The sequence below is a fragment of the Dermacentor andersoni genome, chromosome 1 (assembly GCF_023375885.2).
Source record: "Dermacentor andersoni chromosome 1, qqDerAnde1_hic_scaffold, whole genome shotgun sequence".
Lineage (NCBI taxonomy): Eukaryota > Metazoa > Arthropoda > Arachnida > Ixodida > Ixodidae > Dermacentor > Dermacentor andersoni.
The window spans coordinates 84,461,115-84,486,474 of record NC_092814.1 but is presented as its reverse complement, the minus strand read 5'-3'; the positions used below and the strand labels follow the sequence as shown (position 1 = coordinate 84,486,474).

At 41.2% G+C, this 25,360-nt stretch overlaps 1 protein-coding gene across 8 annotated transcripts in view; it reads right to left on the bottom strand.

Moving 5' to 3' along the window:
• Positions 1-25,360, bottom strand: part of LOC126546314 (eukaryotic translation initiation factor 4E-binding protein Mextli-like) — a 100,620-nt gene that overhangs the window by 21,357 nt on the left and 53,903 nt on the right. For all 8 annotated transcript variants that reach the window (XR_011892488.1, XM_055061685.2, XM_072286185.1 and 5 more), the window contains 6 exons: positions 21,244-21,300; positions 20,891-21,012; positions 11,224-11,317; positions 8,873-8,947; positions 5,514-5,589; positions 33-118 (listed from right to left, as the gene is read on the bottom strand). Coding sequence is in view for 7 of the 8 variants with exons in the window: in XM_055061685.2 (XP_054917660.1) it covers positions 33-118; positions 5,514-5,589; positions 8,873-8,947; positions 11,224-11,317; positions 20,891-21,012; positions 21,244-21,300 (510 nt within the window). In the remaining variant the exon portion in view is untranslated. The remainder of the gene's footprint in view (positions 1-32; positions 119-5,513; positions 5,590-8,872; positions 8,948-11,223; positions 11,318-20,890; positions 21,013-21,243; positions 21,301-25,360) is intronic.

Genomic DNA, 25,360 nt, shown 5'->3' with positions numbered 1-25,360 from the left:
CACTAGCATAACTATGCACGTGTTCCACTTACCTTGGCAGAAAACTCTGGTGAGCTCCCAGATCGCTTGAACTGCTTTGTCTGCCCAGGCACCTCAGCAACACTCGATGTTCTGGTGACTGCAAACCACGCATGCATAGAGTAGCATGCAATGTAATATTTGAAATACTTCGTCAATGCATGGCCAAGTTAAACACACATGCCTTTGCTGACTGCTTGATTGCCACTGCTGTGCAGTACGAGCAAATGCTTTCATTCTTATGTATCAAGATGAGTGAAGTGCGTAAAATTGGATGCCTTCTTACAGATGTCTGCAGATTAAATTTCTAAATGCAATAAAACCAGCAACTGCTGCCCGAGTGATCAGTGATAACGCACAAAGGAAAAAGAAGAAAGGTTTCTGAACATGCATACAACAGGAAAAGTTCTTCAAAATTATAATTATTGGCAAATACTATACAAATTCTGATGCTCTGCCACTGCTAGAAATATTCACCAGCAAAAGTGACAACATATATCAAATCTCCCATCTTTATTAATTAGAGATGGGCGCATGTGTGGCTAGAACACCCTGTGCATGTGTGATGCTGATAATGCACATGTAAATGCACATATACAAGCCCGCACACACACAGAAACATGGTCTGTAAGTTTATATTGGGAAAATTTATGTCCCCTGCTTCTTTTTAAAATGGACGGACAACTGATTTTCAAGCACTCCCATTTTCTTGGCACAATGGAAAGCCTAGTATCTGAAGTATCTATACTTGCAGCCAACGTCTGGAAATTAAAAAAAAAACAATTTCTATCAGCAAAATTTTTTCTCTTGCTGTATACAGGCGCAGGCAACAGTGATAACTGATATCAATGGCAAAAGAAACAGAGTAATTTGAAACATGCACAGGCTTGGTGCCAGAATAGCTGTTCTATCAAATGCTGTGATTACGACCCTAAAAACAAATGCAACAATTTTGTAATAATGTGGAGATGTCATGGATGTTTTTCTGCTTCGCAAAATTCCCTGTGGTAAGAAAATGGGTCCGACCAATGGACGACCGTGAAGCTGTGCGATATCAGCGCAGATTGAGGCATGGCCAACTGCTCATAGGCGGGTTGGCCGTGTACCGGTTGGGTGTGCATCACTGCTGGCGACGAGACAAACATCGCTTATAGCTAATAAATTACCGTATTGGCACGATTCTACTGCGCCACCGATAGTAATGCGCAGTTATGTTACCACCAAAATATTCCCAAAAATAAATTGGTGCCGTTTCTAATGTGCACATCAAAACCTGAGTTGACATATACCGGTTCGAAACTATGTTATGGAATATGCAAAGGCACACAGACACACACGCAGCTGAACCTTAGTGGCTAGTCACTATCGGAGTTCGATGACACCTCCTCTTCGCTGTTTACCGACCACAGAAGGTCATCTTCAGTCCGATTTAATGCATTAAAGATGCCACACTTCTTAAAGGCTCGTGCAGCCATCGCCTGCAGGAGCGAATTCCACGCATTATGAACCCATCTTGCGATGTCTCCGAGCGTCACCTTCTTCAGACGACCCGTCCGATGGTAGTGTGGCTAGTTAGCTTGCATTGAGCCTTTTTTTTTTTTTTTAGTAAGTATCGGTTTCGTTTTTGATTTCGAGTACAATTAGTTACGATTGTAATACGCTTGCAAATTTGAACACACCTTTTTTAAAAAAGGATGCATGTTAGATTGTGCAAATAAGGTAAGTTGGAATTAAATGAGGTGCAAAGTGGATTTTTTCTGACAAGCGAGAACCACTCAACCCTTTAGCATGAACATGAGCTACCAACACAAGTTCAACTTGGAACTAGCCTCTGGCTGCCACGGTACACTGCGATACAGTTCGTTGCCTATAACACCACGGAAATCCACCTATCGTCATTTCTTTTGCGAAATTATGAAGAAGAGAAAGTTAAGCGATTTCAAGCGAATGCATTTTGTGAGTGTCTGCTTTTGTTTTTCAAGCGCCATCGGTACAAAGACAGCCTGCGGGCAAAAGCGTATCACCACCGCCAGCGAAAGAAACAGCACCATCAACTTGTCTTGCATGCAAAATGCTAACTGCTAAAATAAAGTGTCATCAAAATTGTATCTATCACAAAATGTGACTACTGCCAAGCATCGCGTATGTAGGGGAGCTACAATACGAGGCAAGTTCAACTCGAAATCAACATTCTAATGGTGCACTGCAAACACAGCATTGCTGCCCATGGGCCACGGATATCAGCCTATATTTTACAGTGATGTCCCAATAATTCAAGATCACTTAATTTGAACTGGTCTGTTGGTTCCAGTAAAGTTCTATCTAGTATTTGAATAGAAAAAAACTCCCGCACGTTCTACTATCTTACTCCCGCACGTCTTGCCCTCTTCCACCCCGGGACGCACTCGCCGGCTTGACGCTTATGTGACGGCTCCCGCGCCGATTACACTCACGTCCTATTCTCCTGTCCGGCACACTTGCCCCCTGCTTCTTGGCGCCTAAGCAATCCGCAGCAGTGGGAGGCTGCTTTGTCCAGCACCGAGCCGGATATCCAACTCCGGTTGGTGAACTGGGCGGAGGACATCGCGACTAGGCATGGCCTGGACGCCACAACCGGCAGCCTGAAGGCCGCCCACAATGCTGCTTTTTAATTTTTTTATTTGTTTTTACTTTTGGCCTTCTCATCAATAAAAGTTTTTCACCACCACCACCCGCACATTCTATGTCTAAACACCGCACAACGGTTATTTAGAATGATTTTCTCACGCCCATGGACTGCTTTTTGGACTAACCCGAGCCAAAGGCAAAGGTTCAATGTGTCGCTAGCTAATGTAATACTGCGTGCTGTAAAGACAATTGGGGAGATGAGTTAAGGCAAGAAGCTTAAGCATTGTCAGAAGTAAGCATTTTATGATTGGCAGTGGTTGACACGCCATCCATTGTGGCTTCAAAACGAGTGGCACCGTCAGCACCAAGTTGATCGAGTCGTGCTGCGTCCAGCATTGTGCTGGACTGAAGCGAGTGGCAGTGATCCCAGAAACTGTCAGCTGGCCTGCAGACCTGCAGATGCCCATTGTGCCATTGCGGTACAGTCGGTGCAGTACAGGGGCCTGGTTTTGTAGTAGTGTGAAGCTTGCGAGTCAGCAACGCTCCACCAATAAATGGCTCCATTTCTTTGTATACAAGCAGCACCACTTTTCAATAAAACTATTTGCAGATTACAAATATAAAAATAAATACACATAATTTACACTTAGGAAATAAATATTTTTGTGAATTTATAGACATAGTACTTCAAATGAACAGAAGCCTGTATATTTGTTTAGAATTGGATGCGGTTCTCAAGTGTTTACTTACAAGTTTCACCAAAAAGTCGCCCTGCGTCATTTTTGCTCGAGTTTCAGTGCAGATTTAAAAACATAATTCCTTATTTCAGGGATAAATGTATGTTTGTTCATATCATAATGTGTTTCCATCAGCACAATAATCTCAAGACACATTCCGTGTGGTTGTCAGTCTCTTTAATGTGATGGAATAATTGTGTCATCATAAAGGTCGCGTTAGCCGATAGGTTAAGCATAAAGCTACAAAAACTTATATAGACTGTTGATGGGCTTTCAAATGGTATTTCTCATTGTTGATAGACACTGAACCAATTAAACTGAGTATCGCGAACTTATATTAATATTTTTTTTTATTTACACATACTGCAGGCCAATGTTTTGTCCCAAGCAGGAGGGGTTGTAAACTAAATGACAAGCAAGTAACAGTGTATGACACACATATGACATGACAGTTGTCACACATTGCTTTTATTCAGGAGTGCAGTGTAATAAATCAAGATTATTTATCTTGTGTGCATTTCACAGTTGCTTAATGCATTTAGTACAATATTTTGATCACTCTTTCTCTTTTGGACACTAAATTGCACTTCCAGGAGTTGACGCACATCATAACCCCTAACAATCAGGTATGTACAACAAGGCTGTATGACCATTTTATTTGCACCAAATAGTATGTTCATAACTTTGCTCTTTATGAAATTGCTGCAGTAAATTTCCACAAATGTCAATTCATGTGGTGGAAAAATAAAAGCTTAAAATGAAGCTTTTTAAGCAATATAAATTTTTGTAAGAACAAAATGTTCAAATGCAATAATGCAGCATGAATGCAAACATAGGATGCCTCTCGTGGAAGCAGCAGCAAGCCCCCGCAACTTCATGCAGTTTGACACAGCTTCTAACTTCGGACCTAAAATATTGTTTCACCATTTCTTCTGACATACCAAAAAGGGGCCACAGCTAAAATTAGCTGCCAATGAAATTGTAAATATAAGAACTATAAATGCATTTGCCCATGGTGAACAGCCTTCCCAAATTGAGTAACTGCACATCCGGCAGGGCTCACTAGCCAAACCATTTTCCCTCCATCCTACAAGAGGGTGTGCCACTAAACCTCTTACAATACTATATATCATCTTGGTTCATGTCATGCATTTCTTTAAGGGCTTAGAAAAACAAAACAAGTTTAGTGGCTTCGATTTCATTACTTCAATTACTGCAAATAGCAGTCAAACTCCTGGTAAGAACGCAGGTTATACAAGCTGAGCCACCCGTCTGCATTTGAAAATCCCTCAGACCCGCTGAGATAGCTTAGTGGCTACGGCGTTGTACTGCTGAACTAGAGGTCGCGGGTGCAATCCCAACCGTAGTGGTCGCATTTAGACGGAGGCAAAATGCAAAAATGTTTCGTACTTTAAGATGCACATTAAAGAACCCCCAGTGGTCAAAATTAATCAGGAATCTGGAGTGCCAGACCACAGCATGCCTCAGTCAGATTGTGGTTTAAGTACGTAAGACAGTAGAATTTAACTTAACGAAAACCACTCAACTTCCGAAGCTGCAGAAACTCCCTGCAATTTTTAAGGTCCTCCAGATGGGCACATTCAGCCTATTTCCTAACTCATAACTGCTACTTTTTTTTTTTAGTTCCTGCGAGTGCACCCCATTCTGTCAGTTATGAAAGCACTCTCTGCTCCTGGACTGCTCCTTGCTGTCCTGAATGACAGTGCCAGGGCAGTTTTCCTCTTCCAGACACTGCAAATCATTCTGCACAGCACAACTTTTGTATTACGAGCCTTGGTGTGGGGGCTCAGGTGGCAATAGTTACAAATGAACAAGTGAATAGAAAATTTCAGTTCATTTCCTAGTTTTCAAAAGTGCTGCATGCAGTAAACTTCAACTTGGATTAATAATTGTACTTTGTGTTACTGTCTTTTGTGCACAGTGTTCTGTCATGCAATACAGTACAGGTCAATGGTCAGCACAATGGCACATGTGCATTAACAATCGTAGCTGATCTGGATCCACTACGGAGCCTGTGCTCAGTAGCTTGATGCAGAACGTAGAACAAACAGACTTTCAGCTCATAACTGCTATTTTCAGTAAAACTTGCGAGCACCTGTTCCCCGAAGTTCCTGCTCCACTGAGACATACCGATTTGAGCAGGCAAGTTCTTCAATATGCTGCCAGACCGAGAAATGTGCTTCGGAGACAGGCTGGCTTCCTTATCCTGGACAAAAAATTCAAAGTGCATATCTCAATCCAAAAATGCGCAGTCATTTTTTTACTAATCGCATACTTTCAGAAAATACAAGCAAATATTTATAGCTATGACAGGATCAAGAATATATAGACTTTTTTTTCTTGGCCAGAATATGCATGCAGTAACTGACTTTCAAGTCCAGTACTCCACAAATGACAGCAAATGGTCACACTGTTGTACAACAGAAGCATTTCCCATATAATTGACTTTATTTGGAAAGTGATTCAATGATAAGTAAAGGTGGGCTAAATGGCGCAAGTAAACACGTACACGGGAAAGAAGGGACAAGACAAGCCGCCTTCTTCCTCGTGTAGGTGTTTTCTTGTGCTGTTTAGCCACAATGAATTCGTACTGACTAGCCTGACTTCCATGCCGTCTCACAGAATTTTTGCTCGGGAGGACATGTGAAACTCTTATGTATGTGCGAAAAGCTGAACTTGAGCGACTTGAAGAAGTCCATAAAGAAAGGTACTGGTTTCTGCCCCGAAGTGTTCTTTAGCGCTAAAACTCAGAGAAGGCTGCCCTCTGAGAGCTATCCTTTCTGAATGTGGTGCCTGACAGATATACCTCCATTTGTTTCTCAAAACAGCGCTGTGCATGCTAACAACTGATGATCCCTTCCTGCTTCACAAGTTGCATGCAGTGTCGGAGTTCTTCAAAGATTACAATGAAGAAAAAGGCCTAGCTGTTTTCAATCGACATAAATGACATACTAGCCCTTGCCACACACTCAGCTCTGCATTATTGTTAGGAAAGCCATTGACACCAAAGAAGCTTGCATTTCCAGAACTTCTTTGGTCCCAGTAATGAAAGTTTCCTAGACCTAATGAAGTTCTATATGCAGTTCACTACCGACACCTTTAATGAAAAATTTCTCATGCAAAATGAAGGGTCTGCATTGGCTTGTGCAACCTAGTTTTGGCAAGCCTGAATCGATGCCTAAACACTGAACTGCAGGGTTCCGGCATGCACAAAGCTTTTGGGTAAATAGAAAACTTCTTTGTTTTCAAACAATGTGATGCTGATTCAGTGCCTCAGATGGCAGCCATTCAAGAAATCTTTAACAAATTATTTTCAGATTCACCCACACTCCTGAACTTGCCAAAGATCACCAACTATGTTTGCTCGACAACAACTTGAAGGGACAATCCTCAATGAGAATGTTTGCCGTCATTATGTACCCTGCATAGCAAAGGGCCTGCTCCCTTTCACCTCCACCTACTCAAAACTTGTCAAGCGCGCCATCACCATTGCTGTGCTCAAGAATGCTCTCAAATGGTCTTGCCATTGCAAGGGAAGATTAAGCTTAAATGCTCTAGTAGAAAGACTGCGAAATGCAAGTTGTCCAGAAAATGTATTTCAAGGCCTAGCAGAAAAGCTTCTCAATGAACTTCGCTAGGAATAAAGCCCCTCCATCCATGCGTCAACGCCGCTTTTGCTAAGTAGCGCCAACCTTTGTTGTGTACCGCTGTTCCCTGAGTCGTCGCTCATACCGGTTCCGCTTTCGGGGTTTCCGTTTCCGGTCGTTCCGCTTCCTGAATTTTCGCTTGTTGTACGCTCGCACCTCTATGCAAAAGTGACGTCGCTTCCGCCTAAATGGGAAGCTGTAACTACGCGAGTTCCGCTTGACGCCAGAAGCTGAGGGGGTGAGCGAGGAAGGAGCGTGGAGGAGGAGGGTAGGTTGGCGATACTTAACCTGGTCAGCGAAAACGTCTTTGGAGGGGCTTAGCTAGGAAAACAGCAACAAGCAGAAAATTGAAAAAATGTCTCAGACAAACGTCATTCCATACATTCAGAGCATTTTACGTAAGATCAAGAAAGTTGCCCGAAGAGTGGGCATTAAAGTTGTATTCTCAGCCCACAACAAGCAGAGTCAATATGTAGATGCGTTAACACTGATGGGCCCAAGAAGGCTATGTTTACCACTAGGCACACGAAGCCCACCGTGAAGTGTATTGTCAACATCGTCTATTAAGTTCTGCTCTCCTGTTAAAAGACTTGCATTGGACAGATGTGTTGTTTTCTCAACCAGTGGCTATGCGAGCATGCCGTAAGCTGTCCCCAAAAACAAGGCAGCAACATGGCCTTTTCACTGCAGCGCTCGCGGTTGTACTGCAGACTTCAAAAAGTGCAAGGTGATAAGCTGGTATTGCACCACATATGCAGCACACATGTGTATGTGATTAACAAAAGAGGTGATGCACATGTGAACACTTTATCTTTAGCTCTAACTAAAACATAAATTTGTTACATTGACACATAAAAAATCTGCGCACGGGACTCTGCATATGTTTTATCACGTGACAATGTTTCTTGCAGCCATGTGTTGGTTGTTTTTCATATTGCTGTATTCGTAATAAACCCTCGATGTTACTAGTGACCGCTTTATAATTTGCGTTTCTTCTCTACTGTTGTCATCATTGTATGCACTGTTTTTACCCTCGAAAGCCACTGAACCAACTAGTCTAGCATTGCACACTGCTATTCTTAGTACTTGTGCTGCAAAAATTTTCTTACCTAATGTGGCTCAACCTTGGACTCATTTTGCATGCTCAGGAACAGAATGCACAGACTGCAAGTATTTAGGTTTTACTGTAGTTTGCAGCAATTTCGGTCATGTTAATTTTTAGGAAACCAATTATGAATTTTCTCTATAACTACAGTCCCGGTTAAAAATTATTTAAATAAAAGAACTAAAACAAAAAAATTAAGCTTACATGCAATTATTTGTCCATAAAAAGCAATATAGGTTATTTTATAACATTATCCTAGGCATGAAGCCCTGACCTTACACAAAAGACCCAACTTTTTCCCACTTCCAGGGGTATATAAAAATAACCATATAAGATATTCAGAAACTAATATCATATTCTAAAATAGGAGAATAAACTCTATATTGTTAATATATAATATAATATATATTTGTATTATAATATATAGTATACCTAAGCATTATTAATATAGTTAGCGATATGATTAATTAAAACGCATCTCTGAGGTGCATCTTCCCTTAAAGCTTGTTGCACATATCTTGAGACACTTCTGACAGTGGCCTGTCAATGCTACGATAGTTGTTTTTACAGTAGTGTAGTTTTTGCAAACCCAAGGTAACCCACCATTTGAAATAACACTGAGTACAATGGCACATCACAATCATACTGAAATTATGTGCATTCATGTTCTGAATGGTCATTAATGTATTCTAAAGTATATATCCATGAGCGTGGAACACACGCAGTGGTTTTCATACCAATAGTATGGCGAACCGGGGAATGTCATCACATGGATCAGCACTGCACTCCGTCATTCGTTTTTCACCGCTTGCCTGCAATGTTCGCACACAAAACTGTGTCAGGCAACGCTTCTTTATTTTTGTTGGTTACAAATGCTGCAAGTGCATGCATCCAATGCCTGTAAACTTTGTTAAATTGAATCTGTAGAAGAAAATTAGTTAACTAAATCACAGAAGTGCAAGGTTCTCATGAAACATCAAGAAATTAAAAATAAAATCTCATTACATTGGAAATCTCATTAAATTAATGTTGGCCATACAAAAACTTAACTGAGTATAATAGTAAATCCTGAGCAACTGCACAAAGAGTGTATCTGGTGAACCTGATCTTAGACAGCACATCGCTGCGTGGACTGCTTTGAAAGCCAATACCTTAATCAACTGTATTTCACTTGGGACAGGCAAACACTAACATTCTAGCAAGGTGAGCTACATGAAAAACCCAACTTCTGACACTGAAAATTATTTGCACATTGCTGCACATGCTGAACGCATTGCCACATAATACTGCACTAACTACCACTGTCATTGCTTTGCCTTGAGAGCAAAATAATTTTTTTCTTTTCTTGTTTTTATTGTTCCACTCACTCCTAAGTGCGCCTTGCACACACATAATACTGCACTAACTACCACTGTCATTGCTTTGCCTTGAGAGCAAAATAATTTTTTTTCTTTTCTTGTTTTTTATTGTTCCACTCACTCCTAAATGCACCTTGGACATCACTGAGTCACAACTCTGGTAAAAGGTAAAAGAGAAAAAATTCAGAAATGACGAACCAAAATGCAGAAAATGATCCCCATATTGAATTAATGGAACTATATGAACATTTCATCAATTTAAAATGGGAGACATTTCAGCAACAACTGTCTCAGATTACTAATAACAACAGATTTATGATAAAATTATTTTTATTGGCACATAGTATCAAATTATCTGCCATAGCTGACACAGGAAATTGTTACAATTACCAACGCATTTTGTGTCTAGCTTCACAGAGTTCTTTTTTTTGCTATACAGTCAAATTTAACTAGCTTGCGTGTGCACCTTGCTGCAGTTTGTTTAGTAACCTTAACACATGATACAGTTGACTCCGGTTAATTTGACCTCGGTTAATTCAACTTTTCACTTAATTGAAATGCACTGGAATGTCCCTGTGAGAGACCATACATTCCTATGGATGGAAAACTCGTTTAGTTCGAACTTGAAAGCAAACCACTTCGGTTGATTCAGCCCCCACTGGTGACCTCTCACGCACGCAGTGGTTACTGAAAGCTTGAAAACACAAGAAATTCCACAGACGATGCTACTGCTTCCCTAGGAGTGACGCTGTTCTAACTAAATTTATTTTTATCCCTTAATGGACAATGCCCCTTCCCACCCATGAAGTCATCCGTTGCCGCTTGTTCCACGTCGCTTCATGCTGAGGTAGCATTTAAACATGTCAGCACCCTTTGCCTCATGCTGAATGAGTTGCACTTCAAAGCAAGAAATGAAAAAGACCTTAAAACTACTGAAGTCAAGCATTTGATGAAAACTCATCTAGTCGGGATTGCCTTGTTCACAATATGGACTGCGAACAAGGCACCCTTACTGAAGCCAAAACGACTTATTTACGTTTGCGGTCGGCATCCATTTTTGACCACATTACAGACAACTTGAAGTAAAGAAATTATTTGAATTTGTTCATTTGGCCACCATTTGGCAATTCAACCTTTCATTTCCAGTCCCACAAGAGTCAAATTAACAGGAGTTGACTGTACAGTTAAGTTGGTACATGCTCAAAATATACCCATGCAGGAATTCTGACAACAGCATTAGTTTCGAGATATTCCCTGCTAAAATTAGCAACAAATATTTCAAAACTGGTGATAGTCCCAGGATTCTTGCAAAATGGACACACCTTAAACAGTGACCAGTTTCATCTGCACAAGTTCAACACGAGCACTTATGTCAATATATAGAAAGTTGTGAAATTTAGTTAAAAAATTTTACCAGTGTTTACTAAACAATTTCAGATGGCTGCTGCTGCTATGAACATAGGCCAGAGAACAGTTTATCCCTAGTTTCCTGTCGTTTAACAATAGGAGACAGTATAGTGGCTGGTATGAGCTGGTAGACAGTATACGTAGTAGCTGAAATGACTGGTACAATGCTTTTATCAAACTCAACACTGGACATCCGATCCTGAGCACATGTAATACCATGGGTTGGAATTGACAAATACACTTCCTGTAGCTTCGTCAGAAGCAGGTTTGATAGCATCATCAAGCCCCCTTTACAAACATGCTATAGGTGCACTAGAGCTTACCACAAGTTCTTGTTCAACATCTTCCTTGTACGTCTCCTCGTCACTCGAGCTGCTAGTCTGGCTGCTTGGTGGGCCACTGTCTCTCCTGACAGCACTGGCAGAAGGGGAAGTGTTTCATCTCAATCAGTGCACCTCAGAAATCCCAGTTGAGAAACTAAAAAAATTAACCCAATAGACTTCCCAACATCTGTTACCTAAGTTACGACCCACAACCACCCACACGTAAGTGGCAGCCAATTCTACACGTCCCCTAAGCAAGTACAATGGTGCTCTAAAGAAACACAGTGAAGACAAAAAAGTAAAAATACCAATTTCATGCTGTGGTGTCACCAATGGTAAACTACAGTGCAACTTAAACAAATCCAAGTTCTCAATGGCATATATATATATTAGGGGTGTTTGAACAGTGAAACGTTCTAATCAAGCCGACAAATATTCAAGAAAAACTACCCTTCGAATATAAAATATTCCCAAACGTTAAGTGGATGTCAGGTAAGCCGAGAAGCTTGTAAATAAAAAATAAAGAAAAGCACAAATATATCTGGTACATGATGACGACAGTAATGAAAAAAAGAAAAAGAGATATCTTTCACCCCAGATGTATGTCAATCTGACAACTTATACATCAGAGAGAACTAAACTACATAATCATGTCCTCACACCCTTCGGAAGCACTAGGAGTCTGTTCACTGTATTTGAGCGCAGCCGTAGCTGGCTGCTCTTAGTGACGGCTCCATGCAGGCTACGTTGCAGGACAAAAAAGTAATTAAATTCTGGGGTATTAGGTGCGATAAGCATGACCTGATTATGAGGCACACTATAGTGGCGGACACCAGATTAATTTTGACCACCTGATGTTCATTAAGTGCCCCTAAAATTACACAAGGGCTTTTACATTATATTTCCACCGAAATGTGGCCACCATGGCCAGAACTGAACCCACAAACTCAAGTTAAGCAGCCCGACACCATAGCAACTAAGCTACTGGAGTGGGTGTTGCTGCACCTTGGCACCCGCTTTCACCGCTGCAGTCATATAAACTTACAGCTTACCTCCAACATGGAGCTGGTATAATGCAAAGTGAGAAACAGAAATATGAATTACTCGTTAAAAAAAAAAGCCTGTGCATAGATTCTTTTTGTCTATCTGAATGAGATATACGCAAGGTAACTTTTATTTTATAATCATTGATCATTGTGTTTCAAAGTGAATTCAGGGCTCTTACACACACTGTGTTGCATTTGCATTTCATATTGACCCTGCTGGCATATAAAAACTATTGTAGAACTTCCCGTAACAGCTATGCTGTAAAAGGAACAGCACGTGTCACATACATGTAGCAGAGCGCAGCGCTTGCTGAAGGAGCTGGGGACAATACTACAGTACCGTGCATAGTTTTGAAAGAATCCTAACATGGTAAGATTGGTCAATAAATTGCTCTGACTAAATAGAGACAGGGAATTCGTAGGCTGCCTAAGGTGAGACATGCTTACTCAATGGCTGGTAACTATAGGGGGTAAGTGATCTCCTCCCATGTGTTTGTTTAGGAAAAGGATCGTCTGGGCAACAACTGTGGTTCTCCTGCACCATAATTATTCAGTAGTCTCTGTTTGCCTGTTTTCTCTCTACAGGCTGCAAGAACTGTTGTCTTTTACAGTATTCAAATGAAACGAATATTGGACAACTCTGAATAGTGAATTCTCAACACAAATATTAATCAACTATCAGACTATTCAATTTGAATGCAAGACTTTCAATATTTACCCGCCCCTAATATGCATGGTGTTTCAATTCAAGAAAAAGAATTCGTTGGTGCCAGATAGCAAAATTTTAGTCCATGAGCCGGAGTACTCAAGGAAGCAGACATTACATGCAAAATAAATTGAAATGCTTAATCAACTGATTAGTTAAAATCTTAATAAGTGAATTTTTCTTAACTACCTTATGGCACATATTGCAATTTACAAATTCTAGTGGGCGAGACTGCAAGGCATATCCAGTTGAAGAGAAATGTGTGGCTGATACCATTTACGACATATGCGCTGTCAAACTTGCGGTAAGAATGCACTGTCAGTCCACTTTCTTAACAAAATGTCTTTTTACACTGAAGCACAAAAGTAACTGGAATGCGAATGCATTTCTCCGCAAAGTTCGGGAATTAACATCTCGAAACTGGTGCCATCCTGAGAATTCGTTCTTAGTGGATCTGCCTTGCGAACTCCCCGGATGGAATTTGTAAATTGCAATATGTGCCATTAGGTAATTAGTTAAAAACTTAATCAGTGAATATTTGTTAATCAGTCCATTATGCACTCCAATTTTTTGTGTAAATGACCACCTCTCCAAGTAAACCACCTCATGGACTAGAATTGTGCTTCCTGCCACAGGCAATTAAAAACAATGTTCGAAAGTGTTTGCTGAAACACCCAGTATATAATACATATTGTACGAAAGAGAAGCAGAGCCTTCTGACCACTGGAGCACTGTTTAGTTCCGCTTCCTTAGTTCATGTCTTCAGCTGCTTTTTTTTCACACACACACCTTCATAAAGCAATAATGAAGTAAAACTCTTTTTGAAATAACCAAAAACGTGTTAAAATTGGGAGTAAATAATAAAAAAATGCATTAAAATTTTCAAGACGCTTGAACATATTTATTTGGCATGTGTCGAGAAAATCAAGAACAGTAACATTCACTAGGCAAAAGTGCATTGAATTACAATTATCTTCATTTTACAACTTTCGAAGCATCCTGAAGTGAATCCTCAGGACATGCAACATGACAGTAAACCTTACCGTTACATTAAATTCTCCATCAAAAACAATGTCCGAGTGTTTGATTGATTAAATTTAATGACCCGAAGCAACATAGAAACTATAAGAGATGGTTAACTTTTATCAACTGGGTTTCTCTAATAGACAGCCAAAGCATGCTACGCAAGCATTTTTGTATTCTACTCTTATTGGAGCGGAATACAAAAAAAACTGCGACCAGGAGTTGGAAGCAGTGTCCTTATGCTCAGCAGCAGATCATAATTAAAACCCCCAAGCCACTCACTATGTAAATTTTTGAGACATCAAAGCATAAAAGAGAAAGACAATAAAAATTCAGAAACCACTAGGAAAATGACAATATACAGAAATTGCAAGTCAGCATTATCACACAAATAAGGCAGAATCACAGTAAAGATATGAAAGTATTCATAAATCAGAGTAAAAGGTTAGGCACTACAGCAATTCTGCAGCATACCTTTGAAGTGCTAGACATTGCAAGCTCAACTGTAGCTTACAATGGACCACACTAATTTGCCATATATGCACACAAAATAGCCTCCAATACAGATCGGGACAGTAGCAGGGTTTTTCTGTTTCCAGAAGGGAGGGAGGAACACTTCATCACTGAGTACTCCATGGTGGTAGGAGGGGGTGCAAGCAGATATTTTGGGGGTTCAGCCACCCCTGAATGCAAAAGAGCAAAGCTGACCTTTCACGGCTCCTTAACCCATTCAAAGGCCCCTAAGTGCAGGGTACAGCTGTGCACCAGTTATGAACTCCCTGTTCATGAACAACCCCATTGTACAATAATCTGGGGCCAGAAAATGCATAACCAGGCACTAAATCTCCACACTGCATGGTACTACACCATGCCCAATGCACATCTTATGATGGCGTGCGTCAGCTACCCCAAACCAGTGCTGGGTGGAAGCAGGAAGATGTGGGAGTGCACACTGCTGCATGAATGCATGAAGAGTCAGCAGAAGGCAGATTCAGCAGAGCCCTACAGCAACCCTAAAGTCTAAACACAAATGGAGAAGTGCCCGAGAGGAGAACATACCATACCACACCTTGGTGCTACGCTTTTTCCAAGTACTTGGTGCTGCCCCTTGTGGTCATGACCACTTTTCATGGGCAGACTTGCGACCAATAATGGTTGCTTTCATGCTTATGGTACTTCATCTCTAACTAAAACCCACTTTTGTTAGAGCAGCGACGCTCGGGGTGCACATCATTATGTGCCACTTTGTACAGGTATATATATGGAATGCACAGAGCAAATCACGTGCAGGAATGGTTTTGTGCAATAAAATGTATGTGCCCAGTAGTTGCACAGCAATGTGCCATTGCTCTCACGACAGAATGTAATAGTGCAGACTATATGGCAGGCATGTACACACTGTGCAAGCATGTGCTGCTGAAAAGTTTTCAGGTTCTGGAAATAAGTCTGAAGGGGAGATTTGCCTCGCAGATCCATTTTTGTTACCAGAGCTAATTGGATGAAATTTATGCAGAATATAAAGTTGAAATATATTTTTAAAAGCATTTAGTTTCATAATATTTTATCTAGATATTTTCCTGTGCCCCCAGAAAGTGGAAAAGTATGGTCTCTTGTACAAGTTTAGGGCTTCATATTAAGCCTAGGTGAGCATTACAAAATAGCCTATATTACTCCTAGAGACAATTTATTGCAACATCTCTTTAAAAATTATTGTATTTTCACTTTATTATTTAAAGAATAAAATTCTTAATGTTGACTATAGTTAGAGAACAGTGATGACTGTTTTCCTATATTCCACATAACCAAGATTGCTGCATATTACAATAAGGCCTAAAATCTAGCATCCTTGTGCATGTGCATGCAAAATTTGACCAAGATTGGGCCACACTAAGTACAAGAACTTTGGTGCACAAGCAGCAAAAAACAGCCAGATTATAAAAAAAGAAAAACAAAGTTTAAAGTTTATACGCAGTCGTATTACTAATGAAGATGACCGATTTGCATGAAATTTGCCCAGAATGTAGACTGGTCTCTCAGAAGTGTAAAATTTCAAAATTGTACTTCTGCATAAATGATGTCCTCAGAATCCCTGCAAGCTTCTTATAGAACTTCCTCAAAATGTTTATTGCCATATCTCTACAACAGTGAATGAATCAAATCTTGTCTTTGGGCACAACAACCAAATCTTGCAGTTGAGACTTGGACGCATTTTGGGTTTTGCTTTGAGCACAATAAGACAACAGCTTTTCATCTGCCAGGCTCTCATATGTAAGAAGCATGACCTTTGCCTGAGCAGTGGTGAAAATTGGAGAATGAGCTGGTGCAGACTCGGCCAGGGCTAGTGTTTGCTTGTAGTTACACCAGGAAAGATCACCGTCTAGTTAAAACCTGTAGTTGTGACCCTCAATGGTGAAGCATTGATGGAAAAATACCGTGTCTCAATTAAAAAAACTTTTTGAAGTCTCTCAAGATGGTTTTCAAAAAGAAAAATATTGCGTTGAAGTATGCAGTCTATAGGCAATTAAAAGATATCAATGATGTTAAAAAAATTATGTGCAATGATTTCAGTTAGCAGTTACACTTGCACACTCTTATGCATTACACTTTTGTAGTTTAACCCTTATGGGACAAGCAAAATTTAAAAGAACAATCCAAATGTTTCAACTAAAGTGTTCAACATGCATGGGTTCCTTCTGAGACTTCTAAACAGGATCAAATTATAAGGTATGTTAAATTAACTGATGCATCTATATTAGTAATCCCTTTGGAGTTCTACATAAGCTGGCTCAACAGTATTTGGATGCTCTGCATAAAATAGTATGCATAGCTTTCATAACTAATTACTTAGTTCAAGCTGATGTACTAATGCTCAATTTCTTTAAATGGGAAATAAATTAAGTTGCATTTCACAATGCAAGTATATTGCAATAAGGGAGCCCAAAACTAAAATACAAGAATGACAAAGAATTCTAGAAACAAATTGTCCAAACTAAGGCATACTATAATTTCTTTACTATCAATATTTTATACTTAAGCTCCACAACATATAAAAATGGCAACAAAATTAGAAAAGATTCAAGCACCATCACTTTAGGAAAACAAAAAACCAAAACAATTAAAACTGAATTTTATTGAGGAAACAACTGGCTGTCTTGGTCAACATGCATAAAATAGACAGATCATTACAAACAGCATAAACATTTCAATACATTCACTAGCAACAACTGACCAACACAACTTATTCCAAAAAGAAGCTTCCAATAGAAAACACAAAAAGGTCCACTAAGGACATGAACAAAAATATAATATGCGAAATATGCTCTACCAGAACAAATTTGAGTTAACCTTGACAAGGTCCCAGGTCCATGTGTGTGCTAGTTTCACTGCACAATGAACTTTTCAAGCATAAATGGCTAACCTACTCAAAATTCTTTCATGTAGGACAGTCCATAATTAAGTACAAGCGAACAGGAGGAATAGTAACGTAAAGAAATTGACAAGTTGAACACACAACAGCAAGAAAAGCACACACAAACATGTTACTGAATGTCAGTGACTATTAAAACTGGTACCACTTCTTTCTTTTGTTACAGTATAATATAATGGCATGTGAGCTATTCTGAATTTAATATTAAGATGCAAACCCTGCAAAACACAAAATTCCTAAAGGTGATCACTACAATGTTAAGAGTCCTATATGAAGCATTCTGGCTAGACTCACGGGTTATAATTTGAAAGGAGAATAAGATAAACCTGCCACAGCCCCCCCCCCCCCCCCTTTCTTACAACTATACAAGCGAAACACATCAACCTGCACTTGTTATTTGCGAAGTATTTCGTGTATTTAGTTTATACATCTGTTGCCCACAATACAATACCCTTTCTACTGCTCACTCCACGAGCTGGAGCATCCTTGGATCAGAGATGGTTAACTGGAAGCAGTTTTACAATATATAATGAAATAGCTCCAAATGAAGAAATGGGGACATGTAGATGTGGTCACAAAAGCACTTTTCCTTATAGTAGCCTCCAAGTTAACTTCAAATGTGTCTATCCAGCTTAAGCAAGATGAATCTACTGTACAATTCTATGTTTTATGCGCAGTCAAACAAGGGTTTATACTTTTAAGGATATTTATCTTGCTCAATAAGAGTTGTTTTGAATACAATATAGATTTAAGTGGGCTCAACTACTTCCTGTGGGCACACTCTTCTTCAAATTACAATAATGTTTTCAAGGAAGGTATAAACGGTGACTAGTTTCTGTAAACAACAAGCAGAAACTCCACAACATTAAAAATATGCATATATGTTTTTTTCTTGAACTGTTGCCATACTGCAGGTGCATTGCAGGCTGTGATATGAAGACAATCTGCATCAATGCTGGCAGATTAAAAAAAAAGGGGCATCTAATAAATTTTGTTTATATGACATTTAGCAGAATAGCAGCAATCACACAATTAACTACTTGCCAATAAATTTCAACCTACAAATTAATACCCAAGAGACGCATATTTGCTGTCAACACATCCAGTACACTTTAAATGCGTAGCTTGCATCTTAGTGCCTCCTCTTCCATGCATATGAAACCTCCAGTTAGCAAGCTAAGTACGTAAGTGCACAGTCGATGAACAGCACAACAGCTGAAAATAGCTGCAACACACATGCAAAATACATAGTAATTTCCTTTCTCAATGCAAACCTCGCAGTTAATCACCATTGAAGTAGCAGCTGTCACATGCACTATGCAAAAAATAAGAAGTTGCTGAAGAAAAACAAGCATATGGGGCTTTAAAGCCTGACTAGTGATCGCATGCCTACTACTACTCCCTTTCTAATACACAACTGCAAGGCAAGAAATGTGATCACACTATTAATGAATAACATTTCAGCAACAAAACACTCACAATGCCCAACTCGAAAAAGTTCTACAGTTGTATACAGAATATGAATAGCTTTTGAGAATTTTGGTCTTAAATAATGTCTGCTGAAAGCCACATGGTTCGAAGCATAGCTCTGTGTTGTCAGACAATGTTGAACTTCAAGATACAACCATCTCTGTTCAAATCATTTGATAACAGTTAATGCTAGTGACTTTGTACACCTGATCAAAATCATAAGCCATGTCTACCAACATTTACACAAAGAGTACAAAAAGAAAGAAAAAAGATCTGCAAGAACATTTCTTGTAAAAGGGTATGATGCAAAGGTGGTCACAAGGGTTGGCCAGGCATCAAAGGCTTGTAATGAAGTCGTCAGAGCAGCGCCTCTACTTAATGATATTGGCGCACATTATAAAATACTTATCAAGACTACAAATGACACCTGCTGTCTACCACTTCGCCTCAAAGTGTAGGGAGTTACTTTATTTCTTAAATTCCTCTTTTTTAAACTATTTACTCCTGCAGTCATTCCCAAATGTAATTAACACGAGCAATCTTGACATTACATGGAAACTGCTTTTTTATTGTAGTTTAACATATTATAAGTAGTGTCACACTAAACAACAAAATTCAGTTTAAAGTACACAGGGAGCACAGCAAAAAAAAAAAAAAAAAAGAAGTCCACAACTACTTCATATATGAGCCATAATAAAGGTAATGAGAAAATTACTTTAGCAGTATACTCATCTTCGGCTGTAGAAGACTGAATGCGTGCTACATGTGGTGCCATCTTTTGAGCTATCATTGATTGCTATTGGTACAATAAGATTTCAGTAGTTCTCTACAAGAACTCGAAACTGATAGCCCTCCCCCATGTTTCATTTTGTCAGCATGTGACCAATAAATAAAATTCCAGCCACAGAATCTCGTTGCAGAGCTCATGGTACATAGATGCATGAGTGGGCATCAAAAGCACTAGATCAGTGAATAATTTCAAAGTTGGCCAGACACTCTGCACCACAAGCCTAGTAGTGGCCACCACCTGCAGGGGTGATGGACAAGGTCTTGTTGGATGCACAGGGCTCAATTTTGGCTCATTTATGGAACCTGGAGCAACCATAAATGGTACTTGTTACATCTACATATTGAAGAAGCTCCGTTATGCATTGCACAATAAGGATCCTAGACAAAAAGGTATCGTCAGGTGTGACTATATTCACCTTCGGTCTACATGTTTAACCCTGATGGAAACTGACAAAAATGACACATTCTTTCGCACTCACCCTGTAACTTTCACCTGGCATATTCGTATATTTAAACTTAGTTTGATTTTCTAAAGAACCAAACCTTACAAGAGATGACAAAGGATGAGATGCAGCAGTGTGTCACTACCTAGAATTCCACAGGAGGGGAATTTCGATTCTTCCAGGATAGTGAGTTAAAACAAAATAAGACAGAACTTTGGGGAAAGATTACAGTCTCCAGTAGAGCATGGCACACTTTTAAGTAATGCAGCATAGGATTTTCAAATAAACAAAAAAGGAAAAAAAAAAACGAAGAGTCCTTAATGTCGATGCCCAAACAATGCCATCACGAATTGCAGACAAATATGTGGCAAGAGGTCACCTTGAAACAAAACCACGCATGCTATGCATCGTAAAGGCCTGATTGGTTTGAAGGTTATGGTACAGATAATGTGGTATGGAATGTCTTACTTTGTGCTTGCTTGTACTATACTTTTAATTTGATACGCTAGCTGCTGTATGAGTGTGCCGATTTCTATCATTCTTGTGGGATTCTACAAGCCATAGCAATTAAGAACTTTTTGAAGTGTAGCAACTGGCATTAAGAACGATCACAGGGACTATGTTGCTATGATGAGAACTTCGTAAAGCTACAAGTGAATTTCAATTGTGTTATACTGAACCATATACTCTTTCGACTGTACCCTCACATAACCTAGCGCAATGTATCACAAAAAGAAGCAAGTAGCCAACGATGTGCACTCACAGCCCCTGCCATGATGCTGCTTCAGTGCACATTTCAGACACTCCTCGGTTATTAGAGAGCATGGTTGGCTCAGGAGACATGTAAGATCCTTGGTTTGATGCAGAGAGCATGTCCATAGTTGCCTACAAGAAAAAAAAAAAAAAAAACATTTACACTAAACGCAGCTGCCAAAACATGATTACCTCCATTTGGCGTACAGCAAGTGTGCTACCTTCCAGAGCAAGTGACATGCACATACAAACAACATTGCCAATTTGAAGACTTGAGAACTGCTAGAGGTACAGGCAAAATATGTAAGAATAAGAAAACAGCAGAATGTATGTTTATTCAGCGAATGATGATACACAGCTCACCTTGTCAGTGAAGTCACCCATGTTAGATAAATACTTCTCCAGGAACAACTTGGCTGACTGAAAGACACAAGAAAAAGCTCCATTGCTTAAAAGGATCAATTTAGGGGTGTGCAAATATATTAACAAAATTCAAATGTGAAATTCAATTAACAGAATTTCATATGTACAACATTTCGCTAAATAGAGTTAAACCTCGATTTATTGAAGTTGTGAAAATCAGCACTTCCCCTTTGTTACACTGACTTTCTTTTTTTCATATAAAATTCCATTACTTCTAAATACCATCGAACTTTAATATAACAAAATTTCCCGTATAACAAGGTATTCAACTTTTCATAACCTCTTGTTTTTAGAACAGGGGTGCTCAAGCATGTTGGTCCCAAGGAACCCTGCCAAGCTCAATGAAGTGCCAACCCCTCCCGCCTAATAGAGAGGCTGGGTATAGCATGCAACCCGTTTGAGGCCAATGGTGGTGTTGGGCAGGCTACTTTGATGGCAACGTAGAAACCATGTGGTCGAAACTGGGTGCAATCCTTATGAGCCAAGACAAGACAGCATCACAACCAAGGCATGCCGAAAAAGAATGAGTTTTCCGTGCTTATCACACGGGACAACTTATTGCATTTCATCACGAGAGGTCTTAGAACTTTGAACACAGTGAAACATAATTTCGGATTTTACGGGACCGAAAAATATGTCCGAATTAACCGAATGCCGAATTATCGAGGGTAACCAAGAAAACAATAAACAACGCTTACAACACATTTTGACTTACTGAATGAATCAGCAAATCCTGTTTCTATTTTGCACAAGAGCAGTGCGGAAGCTACAATTCTCGTCTCGTGACTGATTAGCACTCGCAGAGGCGAAGGCCTCGCGACTTCCTTCGCAGCGTGGCCGTGGTGTGCGTCATCATCCGAGACACTTTTCAATACCGCGAGCACATCTCGATTATTTTGTCACCAGTGGGCTGGTCGCCAACAAATCGTCCGTCCATCACGACGTAGCAGGTGCTCTTCCTCTTCGAGAGCTTTGCACCGAGTCGAAGCGAAACTACTGTTTGCTGCAACTGCTGTGGATGAAACCGCGGCCGCTATCAACACGGTCACGGTGGGCGACTTTGCGGTTCTGAAGGCAGGCAGCTGACGCACGCGCCATGTCAAAATGAAACTACCGTTTATTGCCACAAATGCAGACGAAACTGAAGTCGCTATCAACGCAGTCATGGATGGTGACTACACAGTTTTGAAGGCAGGCAGCTGATGCATGCCCCGAGTCAAAACAAAACTACTGTTCGCTGCAACCGCTGTGGACGAAACCGTGGTGGTTATCACCGCGATCATGGATGGCGACTACGCAGTTATGAAGGCACACAACCAGCCGCCAACGCGGATTTATGCGCGGCTATCAACGCAAGAATAAAGGCACAATTAGGCACGATAAAGGTACGAATAAAGGCACAAGTAGGGCACAATTAGGCATGAAGCATTCGGGCATTGCTATCAGTCAAGTATTACGTACGATTTCTGCCGATGACTATGGCAATACGGACTATGTCTCTTTGTTTCGGCTGGACACTAGTGCTGTTTTTGCTATTTCACTATGCATTTGAGGTGCTCCGAGTTCATCGAGCTACCGCACTAGAGCTTGCTGGGTTGTGCCGCGCCGTGCATTTAATTTTAATCCTCCGACGTATACGTCAGCGGGCACACTAGTCTGTCTGCAACCGGAAGCTGTGTGCAAACGGCAGAAATGCGTGTGGTTCACTGTCTTAGCCACTTGGCGAGTGGGGAAGCAGGGAAAATTTAGCGGCGGCTCGCGGGACCCTGAGTATGGGCCTGTGGAACCCACTTTGAGAACACATTCCATAGAACATGTATATAATAAATGAAACGCATTGGTACGCGATTTCAATATAATAAAATTTCACTGCCACCGCAAAGGAATGCCGAGACAATAAATGGAAAATTCAGCGGACGCAGATGGTAAAATTATGGAATTACAAGCGGCTGCTTGTAAATGCACCTCAAATCGCGCGCCGCGCAACAAGAAGGACACTGAAGTGTGCTTTAGGTGCGCGTGGAAGTATGCGAGGGTGACAAAATAAATGGTGGCTTCATGAGTGCCGCCTTCCCGCGCGAGCAAAGGGAAAGAGGAGGAGGGGAGCTTGCGCGCGGGTAACGTGATCAAGCACCCACAAGGGGGCGGAGTGGTGGGGTAAGTTGGCGCGTGTCTCGATTTCTGGCACGTGCCTCAGCTGCACCACCTAGACCAACGTTACTAGACTAGCTTCAGTTGTAAAACTCCCCGCCCGCGCGCTTACAGCCGCTGTCGCCACTTCTGTGACAGCCGCCAGATGGCAACGCTGTTCCATCGGGCTCCACTGCAGACGCCTCGTCACAGCCTTGAGCTCGTGCGGACTGGTAGTTTGCGCGTGTTTCACGCTCGCTGGCGTTCTCCCTTGTCCGCATTAGTGATACCACGAGAAAGCGGTATCCACCTACAGCAATAATATTTATCACGCCAGTTCGTTAATACTGAAAGAAGGGTAAACTGCACGAAAGGAAGAAATACATACAGCGAAGCACAGAAGTTGCGTTTCTAAATGTCGTGTGTTTCTTCCTGTCGTCTTAACGTTTCACGCAGTTTAGGCTCACGAGCCTGAATATCTGGCCAAAGTGCGTGATTGTAGGATGATCTTCAGCCCCACCGAAGCTTCTCACCATGCCAAAGAAGCGCTACAAAAAGAAAGATGAGGTCGGTCTTTGTACACACAAACAAAAAAAAAAAAAAATATAAATAAATAAATAAGTAAAAAATAAAGGTCGGATTTTTTATTCCGTGATGATGCTTAATCAGCAAAGCTGAAACGTGTGGCCCCTGTGTTTATCGCTGGGTTAATCCCGAGGGTTCATTAAAGTATTTCTCAGTTATGAGGTTACACACACAATCAGCTGCGACGGAGAGAACGACGTCACTGACTGTATGCCCGCAGTCCGCAGTTGTCGCTTGCGTTCGATGTCTCGAGTCTGCTCAGCGGCGTGGTTAGCAGCCTTCGCCTGGGATTTTCCGCTTGTGATTCTTCGAAATTAAATTTCTTCAATATTAAATCTTTCTGTTACGTAAGACCATGAGTGGCTCATACTCCCTTAAGCAATGGCTCATACCCCCGTAAACGCGGTCTCCCCATTACGACGACAGAAGTGAAATTCTACGCTGGAAAGATGAACGGCTACGCAGCCAGCTGCGGAAGACGACTACGAATGCGGGAGCAGTGGCACGAGCGCGTGCCGTTGATTTCGCAGAGAGTTCCCGGTCGGCACGACGAATCACTCTATTTCACGCCGAGCGAAGCGTCGCATTGCTGGGAGCACAGAAAAAGTGGCGCGCCGAACTGTCGACATCGTTCCGATAGCGGCCTATGCAGCCAGGTACGCAGCACGTCGGCATCGTCTGCTGATATTCTCGGCGAAGGCTACAGTTCCACGGATGACATGCTTGCTGAAATTCGCCATCAACAACGAACCACAGAATACACCAACCCTGCACCGCGTGCTTAGTCCGGCCCGCCCCCGTAGCCGGCTAGTGAGGAAGTGAAGCCGGGCGCGACTGCAGCGCCACGAAGGCGCGGGCGTGTGGTGGTTCCGTGCAACGGCGCCGAGTTTTAAAACTGAAGCTAGTCTAGTAACATTGACCTAGACAGCACAAGGCCTTTTCACCCCGATCCAATCTAATGGGGGTGCTGCCGAGTATACAACAGTGATTTTGATGTCACCACTTTCATTATGCCAGCCTTGTCAATGTAAATTTCGGGCCAGGTAGCGTGACGTCATAAATCGGAGTAAACAGGCCTTGTGCTATCTAGGTGGTGTTTGTCTCGCTGAGCGCATGCGCACCCAGGCACCCTGCTTTAGAGGTAATCTGCTGCGTGTCAAAAGAGTGGGCGTGCCGAGACGGCGTGGCATCATGTGTGCTGTTTTCCCGCGCGTTTAGCATTAGAGGTTGCGTAATCTCGAGTTTCGGTAACCCGTTGGAGCGAGAGGCAGACGAAGCATTTACTCCCCGCTGTTCATGATAGTGTCGTCCTAGTGCAGGCAGCACTATCAGTCACGGGGGC